The sequence below is a fragment of the Pelobates fuscus genome, chromosome 3, assembly GCF_036172605.1.
Source record: "Pelobates fuscus isolate aPelFus1 chromosome 3, aPelFus1.pri, whole genome shotgun sequence".
Classification (NCBI taxonomy): Eukaryota; Metazoa; Chordata; class Amphibia; order Anura; family Pelobatidae; genus Pelobates; species Pelobates fuscus.
The window spans coordinates 369,722,696-369,734,185 of record NC_086319.1 but is presented as its reverse complement, the minus strand read 5'-3'; the positions used below and the strand labels follow the sequence as shown (position 1 = coordinate 369,734,185).

The 11,490-nt window shown below is 38.4% G+C and overlaps 1 protein-coding gene across 1 annotated transcript; it reads left to right on the top strand.

Annotated features, from left to right (window-relative positions):
- Positions 1-8,565: 8,565 nt before the first annotated feature.
- Positions 8,566-11,279, top strand: LOC134601421 (C2 calcium-dependent domain-containing protein 4C-like). The gene is made up of 2 exons (XM_063445904.1): positions 8,566-8,683; positions 9,577-11,279. The coding sequence occupies exon 2, from the start codon at positions 9,621-9,623 to the stop codon at positions 10,845-10,847; it is 1,227 nt and encodes a 408-aa protein (XP_063301974.1). The 5' UTR covers positions 8,566-8,683; positions 9,577-9,620; the 3' UTR covers positions 10,848-11,279.
- The last annotated feature ends 211 nt before the right edge of the window (positions 11,280-11,490 follow it).

The window sequence follows — 11,490 nt, the reverse complement described above, 5'->3', positions numbered from 1 at the left end:
TCCCGAAGTTCCGAAATGCCGAATTGGCGAAGTGCCGAATTGCCAAGGTCCTGAAATTACCGAATTTCCGAAGTGTCGAAGTTCCGAAGTTGCCGAAGTTCCGAAGTGCCGAATTGCCGAAGTCCCGAATTGCCGAAGTCCCGAATTTCGGAATGCCGAACCGAAACGAAAGTTTTTCCCATGCACATGCCTAGCTGTTAGAGCTGCTTCCTATCTCCCTCTGCATGCAGACACTGAACTTTCCTCATAAAGATGCGTTGATTTAATGTATCTCTATGAGAAGATGCTGATTGGCCAGGGCTGTGTTTGACTTGTGCTGGCTATGCCCCTGATCTGCCTCTTTGTCAGTCTCAGCCAATCCTATGGGGAAGCATTGTGATTGGCTCAGAACAACACTTCTGATGATGTCAGCAGACAGTAAGATTTACTACATTTAGGGAGGCAAGAGAGTGCCAAGGGGGCTAGATGGTGGCTCTAACACTATAGGGTCAGAAATATATGTTTGTGTTCTTGACCCTATAGTGTTCCTTTTAAAAGATTTAATGAAATATGCCCAGTACTCCAACTGAAAAAAGTATGAGCAGGGGTGTACCTAGAGCATTTGGCACCCGGGGCGGATCCTGTGTCACACTTACAGGCAGTCACACAGTCACAGGCTGGCAGTGACACACACACACAGTCACAGACAGACAGAGACATGCACAGTTAGAGGCAGACAGTCACACACACACACACACATACACAAACACACACACAGTTACGACAGTCAGTCACACACATACACAGTTACAGCCCGACAGTCACACATACAGGTACAGGCAGGCAGTGACACACACAGACACATACACACACACACACAGTCACAGGCAGACAGTCACACACACACACACACGCACAGTTACAGGAAGACATACACACACACACACACAGTTACAGGCAGACAGTCACACACACAGTTACATACAGGCAGCCACAAACACACACTCGCGCTCTCTTAATAGCAGCGGGTGGAGGTCGTGCTTAGCCCCGCCCCGCTGTCGATTAGCTCCACCTCCAATTTTCTTACTTGCGGCTGTTTTTAAGTTCTGTGGCTGCCTGTCCCTGCATGTGTGAGTTGTGCAGCCGCACAGTTCACACATCCCAAGGCCGCCCTGGTCAATGCACCCCCCTAGTGAGTGGCACGCGGGCGGACCGCCCCCCATTCCCCACCTTATTACTCCACTGAGTATGAGCACTAGGATTGGCTGAGGAAGCTCTGTCTCTTCCTAGTCTCTGCAGAACCTGCAGTTTTTCAGGACTATTGTTCTATTACTTCTCTATTTTATGTTTGTTTCTTGATTTAGTTATTTATTTTCTGTGCCTTAGTAACTTATCTCTTAAAACTCTGTCTAGATATCTTGATCTAATCAAAGATGGTTGCTGGATAGGCGGAGTGCGAGCTTTCAGTCTATTTCTGGCCTCTTGAATTAGTCTGGGATTAGCTTTATCACTGAAAATCAAAATTGCCACTAAAAATAATCTGATAAGTACAATTCATACAAGACACACCTGGATGATTAATTCCTGAAAGAGGGACCTACATCCTTCTTCCCAAAATCCTAATCCTAACTCCATGTGCGGTGCATGGCTTGCAGAAAAATGGACACTGCAAATAATAGACTTGGGGAATAAAATTTCAGGTCAGCCAAATCGAAGCATCCCAAAAACAAATTGAGGGATAAAAATAAGGGTGCAGAAAATTAAAAAAATTTATCTGATACATATTATATATCAAATATATTTATTAAATATATAATATATAGAGGGTTCTTTACTGCTCCTTTTTATTTTTACTCTATTGGTCACTTGATCTGTGGATGAAATAAAAATGTATTGGCTCTCCCCTAGCCATCATTCATCCCTTTTTTTTTGGTCCACAGACGGAACTTCGGAACACGAAACAAATGCTTGTCCATTGTCTTCTCGTCAAAGTTGGCACATGCCTTCCGGTAGAGGCTGCTCCGGGATTAAATGTGCAAACAATGTGGCCAGCGGAGGATATGCTGGGATCAATCTGTGGTCGGGCTGCACAGCTCCCTTGCCACCCTGTACTAATGCCAGGTAGCATCACCCCAGCCTGAGCATCAGTACATTTCTGCTGGGAACTGTGCAATCAGAGAACAGACTGATCCCGGCAGCAAACTACCAGACACCAGGTATCTAAATAAAAATCCCATCTGTGAGTGGATGAATGTGAGCATGTGTGTACTGTATATATAGGAATGCTAGTGTGTGCATTTGAATGTGTGTGTACGTATATGAATACGAGTATGTGTGTGTGTCTATGAATGTGAGTGTATGTGTTTGAATATATGTGTGTTGTGAATTTGAGCGTGCTTGTGAATGTGAGCATGTGTCTCTATGAATGCTTGTGTGTGTATAAAAATGTGAGCGTGTATGTATGAATGTGAGTGTGTGTGGGCATTGGTGTTATTGTCATTGCAAAAAGACACAAAAAAATGAAATCTACATTTCAGGGCGGGGGTGCCAATATATATTTCCGATCCAGGTGCCAGGTAACCTAGGCATGCGTCTGTTTCTGTGCTCCCATTTGCTGCCTGTCTTTCAGGACAGACCAGCCCAGGACTACTCTATTTATTGTACATGAATAATGTGTAATGATCAATACATGGAGGTTGATAAGCTTTCTATTGTTGCTGACTAGAGATGTCCCGAATAGTTCGCCGGGAACTATTCGCTGGCGAACATAGCTTGTTCGCGGTCGCCACGGCAGGCGAACATATGCGATGTTCGGTCCGCCCCCTATTCGTCATGAAGGTGGGAAGATCTGGGAGGGAGGGTCTGCTGTTGATTGGCTGGAATGTGTCTGCTGACTGTGAGGTACAGGGTCAAAGTTTACTCAATGATGACGAATAGGGGCGGACCGAACATCGCATATGCTCGGGGCGAATAGTTCCCAGCTAACTATTCGGGACATCTCTATTGCTGACCACCATCAAAGCTCTATTGCATTTTTTGTGTTATTTACTGAATGCCCCAATGATATGTGCTGTGTGCCATTATTATCTTTATAATCTTTATAATAATGGCACACACATATATACATCTGTCCAGATTATAAGATTGTTCGAGCAGCATTCTGATCAATATCTTGTGCATATTAACATCTGTAATAGTTTGTCTCTTTATTTGCCCTATTATATCTGTCATAAACTGTCAAATTATTTTTGAGTAGTATATTATTATTATTATTATTATTATGTTATTTATATAGCGCCATCAAATTCCGCAGCGCTTTACAATGGGTAATAATGTATCATTATTTTGTTCACTCCCCAGGTCTACACAGTAAATCAATGTATCGCTAAACATATTTTAATGGGAGTTCTGTGTATAAATACCAGCCTTTGCAAAACCTGCTGCACATTGGCATTTTAAAGCAAAATATTAATTAAATAAGTCCATTTATATTCCGAGCTGTAATGTTTGATCATTTAGAGCCAGATATACCTGGTACTTGCCTCTCAGGCACCTAAAGAGTCACAATGTTACTGTCTCAGGCACCTAAAGGGTTACAATAGGGGTGCCCAAAAGGTAGGATCCCCAGACGTAGTAGCACTACAACTCCCATGATGTTTTGTATGCCTTTATTAATGATTTAGAATGACAAAGCATCATGGAAGCTGTAGTTCTACAACACCTGGGGAGCTACATTTTAGGCACCCCTGGGTTACAATGTTACTGTCTCAGGCACCTAAACGGTTACAATGTTACTGTCATTTTGAGGGGTATAAAGGGTTACAATGTTACTGTCATTTTGTGAGGTATAAAGGGTTACAATGTTACTATCATTTTGTGAGGTATAAAGGGTTACAATGTTGCTGTCATTTTGTGAGGTATTAAGGGTTACAATGTTACTGTCATTTTGTGAGGTATTAAGGGTTACAATGTTACTGTCATTTTGTGAGGTATAAAGGGTTACAATGTTACTGTCATTTTGAGGGGTATAAAGGGTTACAATGTTACTGTCATTTTGTGAGGTATAAAGGGTTACAATGTTACTATCATTTTGTGAGGTATAAAGGGTTACAATGTTACTGTCATTTTGTGAGGTATAAAGGGTTACAATGTTACTGTCATTTTGTGGGGTATAAAGGGTTACAATGTTACTGTCATTTTGTGAGGTATTAAGGGTTACAATGTTACTATCATTTTGTGAGGTATAAAGGGTTACAATGTTACTGTCATTTTGTGAGGTATAAAGGGTTACAATGTTACTGTCATTTTGTGACAGGTATAAAGGGTTACAATGTTACTGTCATTTTGTGAGGTATAAAGGGTTACAATGTTGCTGTCATTTTCTGAGATATATAAAGGGTTACAATGTTACTGTCATTTTGTGAGGTATAAAGGGTTACAATGTTACTGTCATTTTGTGAGATATAAAGGGTTACAATGTTACTGTCATTTTGTAACAGGTATAAAGGGTTACAATGTTACTGTCATTTTGTGATATCTATAAAGGGTTACAATGTTACTGTCACTTTGTGAGGTATAAAGGGTTACAATGTTACTGTCACTTTGTGAGGTATAAAGGGTTACAATGTTGCTGTCATTTTCTGAGATATATAAAGGGTTACAATGTTACTGTCATTTTGTGAGGTATAAAGGGTTACAATGTTACTGTCATTTTGTGAGATATAAAGGGTTACAATGTTACTGTCATTTTGTAACAGGTATAAAGGGTTACAATGTTACTGTCATTTTGTGATATCTATAAAGGGTTACAATGTTACTGTCACTTTGTGAGGTATAAAGGGTTACAATGTTGCTGTCATTTTCTGAGATATATAAAGGGTTACAGTGTTGCTGTCATTTTCTGAGATATATAAAGGGTTACAATGTTACTGTCATTTTGTGAGGTATAAAGGGTTACAATGTTACTGTCATTTTGTGAGATATAAAGGGTTACAATGTTACTGTCATTTTGTGAGGTGTAAAGGGTTACAATGTTGCTGTCATTTTGTGAGGTATAAAGGGTTACAATGTTACTGTCATTTGGTGACAGGTATTAAGGGTTACAATGTTACTGTCATTTTGTGAGGTATAAAGGGTTACAATGTTACTATCATTTTGTGAGGTATAAAGGGCTACAATGTTACTGTCATTTTGTGAGGGATAAAGGGTTACAATGTTACTGTCATTTTGTGGGGTATAAAGGGTTACAATGTTACTGTCATTTTGTGAGGTATAAAGGGTTACAATGTTACTGTCATTTTGTGAGGTATAAAGGGTTACAATGTTACTGTAATTTGTGAGGCATAAAGGGTTACAATGTTACTGTCATTTTGTGAGGTATAAAGGGCTACAATGTTACTGTCACTTTGTGAGGTATAAAGGATTACAATGTTACTGTCATTTTGTGAGGGATAAAGGGTTACAATGTTACTGTCATTTTGTGAGGTATAAAGGGCTACAATGTTACTGTCACTTTGTGAGGTATAAAGGATTACAATGTTACTGTCATTTTGTGAGGGACAAAGGGTTACAATGTTACTGTCATTTTGTGAGGTATAAAGGGCTACAATGTTACTGTCACTTTGAGAGGTATAAAGGGTTACAATGTTGCTGTCATTTTGTGGGGTATTAAGGGTTACAATGTTACTGTCATTTTGTGAGGTATAAAGGGTTAGAATGTTACTGTAATTTGTGAGGTATAAAGGGTTACAATGTTACTGTCATTTTGTGAGGTATAAAGGGTTACAATGTTACTGTCATTTTGTGAGGTATAAAGGGTTACAATGTTACTGTCATTTGGTGAGGTATTAAGGGTTACAATGTTACTGTCATTTTTAGGGGTATAAAGTGTTACAATATTACTGTCATGTTCTGAGATATATAAAGGGTTACAATGTTACTGTCATGTTCTGAGATGTATAAAGGGTTACAATGTTACTGTCATTTTGTGAGAAATAAAGGGTTACAATATTACTGTCATGTTCTGAGATATATAAAGGGTTACAATGTTACTGTCATTTTGTGAGAGGTATAAAGGGTTACAATGTTACTGTCATTTTGTTAGCTATAAAGGGTTACAATGTTACTGTCATTTTGTGGGGTATAAAGGGTTACAATGTTACTGTCATTTTGTGAGGTATAAAGGGTTACAATGTTACTGTCATTTTGTGGGGTATAAAGGGTTACAATGTTACTGTCATTTTGTGAGGTATAAAGGGTTACAATGTTACTGTCATTTTGTGACAGGTATAAATGGTTACAATGTTACTGTCATTTTCTGAGATATATAAAGGGTTACAATGTTACTGTCATTTTCTGAGATATATAAAGGGTTACAATGTTACTGTCATTTTGTGAGGTATAAATGGTTACAATGTTACTGTCATTTTCTGAGATATATAAAGGGTTACAATGTTACTGTCATTTTCTGAGATATATAAAGGGTTACAATGTTACTGTCATTTTGTGAGGTATAAAGGGTTACAACGTTACTGTCATTTTGTGAGGTGTAAAGGGTTACAATGTTGCTGTCATTTTGTGAGGTATAAAGGGTTACAATGTTACTGTCATTTTGTGGGGTATAAAGGGTTACAATGTTACTGTCATTTTGTGAGGTATAAAGGGTTACAATGTTACTGTCATTTGGTGACAGGTATTAAACGGTACAATGTTACTGTCATTGTGAGGTATAAAGGGTTACAATGTTACTGTCATGTTCTGAGATATATAAAGGGTTACAATGTTACTGTCATTTTGTGAGGTATAAAGGGTTACAATGTTACTGTCATTTTGTGAGAGGTATAAAGGGTTACAATGTTACTGTCATTTTGTTAGCTATAAAGGGTTAGAATGTTACTGTAATTTGTGGGGTATAAAGGGTTACAATGTTACTGTCATTTTGTGAGGTATAAAGGGTTACAATGTTACTGTCATTTTGTGGGGTATAAAGGGTTACAATGTTACTGTCATTTTGTGAGGTATAAAGGGTTACAATGTTACTGTCATTTTGTGACAGGTATAAATGGTTACAATGTTACTGTCATTTTCTGAGATATATAAAGGGTTACAATGTTACTGTCATTTTCTGAGATATATAAAGGGTTACAATGTTACTGTCATTTTGTGAGGTATAAAGGGTTACAACGTTACTGTCATTTTGTGAGGTATAAAGGGTTACAATGTTACTGTCATTTTGTGAGGTGTAAAGGGTTACAATGTTACTGTCATTTTGTGAGGTATAAAGGGTTACAATGTTACTGTCATTTTGTGAGGTGTAAAGGGTTACAATGTTGCTGTAATTTTGTGAGGTATAAAGGGTTACAATGTTACTGTAATTTGTGAGGTATAAAGGGTTACAATGTTACTGTCATTTTGTGGGGTATAAAGGGTTACAATGTTACTGTCATTTTGTGAGGTATAAAGGGTTACAATGTTACTGTCATTTGGTGACAGGTATTAAGGGTTACAATGTTACTGTCATTTTGTGAGGTATAAAGGGTTACAATGTTACTGTCATTTTGAGGGGTATAAAGGGTTACAATATTACTGTCATTTTGTGAGAGGTATAAAGGGTTACAATGTTACTGTCATTTTGTGAGGTATAAAGGGTTACAATGTTACTGTCATTTTGTGGGGTATAAAGGGTTACAATGTTACTATCATTTTGTGGGGTATAAAGGGTTACAATGTTACTGTAATTTTGTGAGGTATAAAGGGTTACAATGTTACTGTCATTTTGTGAGGTATAAAGGGTTAGAATGTTACTGTCATTTTGTGAGGTATAAAGGGTTACAATGTTACTGTAATTTTGTGAGGTATAAAGGGTTACAATGTTACTGTCATTTTGTGAGGTATAAAGGGTTACAATGTTACTGTCATTTTGTGAGGTATAAAGGGTTACAATGTTACTGTCATTTTGTGAGGTATAAAGGGTTAGAATGTTACTGTAATTTGTGAGGTATAAAGGGTTACAATGTTACTGTCATTTTGTGAGATATAAAGGGTTACAATGTTACTGTCATTTTGTGAGGTATAAAGGGTTACAATATTACTGTCATTTGGTGAGGTATAAAGGGTTACAATGTTGCTGTCATTTTGTGGGGTATAAAGGGTTCCACTGTTACTGTCATTTTGTGAGGTATTAAGGGTTAAAATGTTACTGTCATTTTGTGAGGGAGCACCCTGATCCCTGTATTGATTTCAGCATTTGCCATTCCTATCTCCCAGATGAGACAATTGACCTTTCATGTGCTCTATTTATGTTGTTTTTGATATGTTAATGGTTTAATAATGGAAAACAATAAAACCATCTCCTAACAAGCTGTTTGTTGAAAGAAAGCTACTCTGTACCACTCTGTGACTCATCTCCAAGCGGATTCTGCTGCTGTCCTGCTGCACAAGCTATAGGCAGTGGCATAGCTGCGTGTGACTGTCTAACCTTATTTTACTCTGCAGAGAAAGGAAGGGAGTCATCCCAGCCCAGTGGCAGCTGATTGGCTGGCTCCTGGCCCTTTTCCTCTATAAGTACAAGAGACAGAGCTTTGTGACAGCATTCAGCACTACCAGCTGGGACACAGCACGTCTCATGCCTGCAGCAGCTGCTATTGGTACAATCTGTCCTCTCCAAGGGATGTGAACAGGACTTGAACAAAAACAAAACACATAGGTAAATACAATACTTCTATTTTTCCTTAAATTCTTTAATCAACACAGGTCTAGACAATGGAGAACAAAAATTTAAATATCTTATGTTAAGCTGTCAATATGAAACAGTGAAATGCTAGCTAGTGGCTGCTTGGATTGGGACAATCACCACACTCATGGTTAGGATTTGTCTGTGCTGGGATTGTGACAACTAGGTCCTAGACATTCCAAAGTAAGCGAGTATATGTAGGGAGGTAGTTCTGAAATAACATTGTACAAAAAATTTGGAAGTATTAAAATCCTCACACCAACTAATAATTACAGTATCTGGATAATAAATACTTTTTAGGAAAGGAAATAGTTAAGAAAAATATGTGTATTCTTATCAAGACACTGACTGTACATATTATTTTCATTTTCAGTCTGTATATTATATTATAGTGTATATAATATAACATGCAAGGTATGACTGTGTGAGAGGGCGTTAGATATGTAAACACTCATATAGGACCTGAATTGTGTATATGGTTATCATCGCCCCTGTTAAACAAGGCGACTGGTCGTTTTTTGAAAAAACATTTTTACTTGTTTTAGCAGAAATGAATAAAATTATGTGATGTAAATCACAGTGTATCCATTTATTTATTTATAAAATATTTTACCAGGATGGATACATTGAAATTTCTCTTGTTTTCAAGTATGTCCTGGGTCTTTGTCCACAAAACATTGCATTGTTACAATAGGATACAATAGTACAACAATACAATATCCAAACTATATATATATATATACACACATATACATTTAATACATAACAGGTAATAAATATATTCCGCCATGACAGGTGCATTCTGTGCTGATGTATATCACAATTTAAGTAACATTCATTAACCTATGTTTGTTTGTTTTTTACAGAATAACTGCTGGTTTGGAATCCCTGCATACATAGCACGGGACTGATGTGGATTCTGGAGAAACTTAAAACATCAGATACTTTTGGACCAGAAACTGATCTGAACATGAGGAACATTCTCAATAATAAGAGACAACGTCCTCTCACCTGCCCCAATGTCCTGACACCAGACAGAATCCCTGAATTCTGCATCCCTCCCCGGTTTCCATCACAGAGGGGAATGAAAATGAGGAGCCTTCACAGGTCTGTCCCTGACCTCAGTGGGACATCTTATGATTCAGGACTGCTCAACCTCCCAGAGAGACATTTCATCCAAGTAGAGAGTGCAGAGGACCTGCCTGAAGAAGACAGCACCAATGCTGATCCTCGGTCACAGGCAGCCTTGTCTCTACCCCACCTTCCCAAAACACAGACTTCCTATGGGTTCTGTACTTTGCTGGAAAGCCCAAACACCAGAAGGAAAGAGTCACTCTTCCACAATGACCCTGCTACTTTTCCCATACTTCTGCCCCGATCTCGTTCTAGCACCACCACTTGTCAAGGGAAAGCCTCTTCTAATAGCTTCACCATGCTTCGGCTGAGGACACTTAGCCGATCCAGTACCTTGGACAGCGACACATCCTCTTCAACAGACTCTTCACCTTTTAGCTCTCCTCTACTCCACAGATCTATTCCACGGGGCAGCACACTGCTAAAGGCTATAAGTCATGACAAACTTTTCTCCAGGGCCTTCAGGAGAAGAAAAAATGTGAAATTGAATCTTTCCAGAAATAACTCCCTGTCTGCAGATGACGGTAGCTCAACGGACAGCAGTCCCAGCATCATCCGCAGAGTTTCTGATGGGATGATGGACTCTGTCTGTCCAATGGATCTTCTATATTCTCGGGACAGACTTATGTCAGATAACTCGGTGATCTTGAGTAATGGCAGTTCACTACGTTTATCAACAGAGTATTGTCCTGTAGCCCAGAGACTTCGTGTTCGTCTTATCAGTGCTGAGGGACTCTACGATCCCATTACTGACCCGAAAACCATAAACTGCTTTGTTTCTCTCTCCATCACTCCTGGCAAGAATCAGAAGCAACGCAGTACAATCATAAGGAGAAGTCGTAACCCGATCTTTAATGAGGACTTTTTCTTTGAGAACTTGTCCGAAGCACAGCTGCAATGCCGCTGTCTTAAGTTGAAAGCCATCAATAAAACATGCGGAATGAAGAGAGATGTTGTGCTGGGACAGAGCGAGCTGCCACTAATCAGCTTCCTGTCTTTATGAGGAGAAGACAATCCTAATGTCTCCTCATGCACTTTGATCCAAAGCAGAACAAAAGGACACTCAGAATTATTTCACTGTACTGTACTTCTCAAAAGCAAACCTGATATATTGAGACATGTCTTTTTCAAAGCCTAGTAGAGGCAAAAGCCTAATTCTTTTGGATTTTTAATAGACCTGGTTTTGGAGCTATCAATTGTCAGCAAGCAAGGACATAGCACATCGCGTGTCTCTCCAAAAGCTGTGATCAATAACAACCATTGTGTTTTAAAGTGACTGAACAGTAAATATACAGGCAAACATGCCAGTCTCATTTAATTCTGTTTTTTTCAGTCTGCCTCAGGGAACAAAAATGAGTAATGTAAGCTCTTTCGTGAAAACAGTGCTGCCTACCGTAAATAGTTTTGTATTGATCCACACTTCTTATTACTGTGCACTTACTAATTGTTTTATTATGTTAATTATATATCTATATGTATTATTATATATTTAATTTATATATTTTTTTTACCAATAAATATTTGTGTACAAAAACATGTTCCCGTGTTTGAATTCTAAAACAACATAATATTATCAACACGTTTTACAAACCTATTGTGAGATTATATATTTATATCAGCAAGTCTCCTTTGGAACACCATGTTTT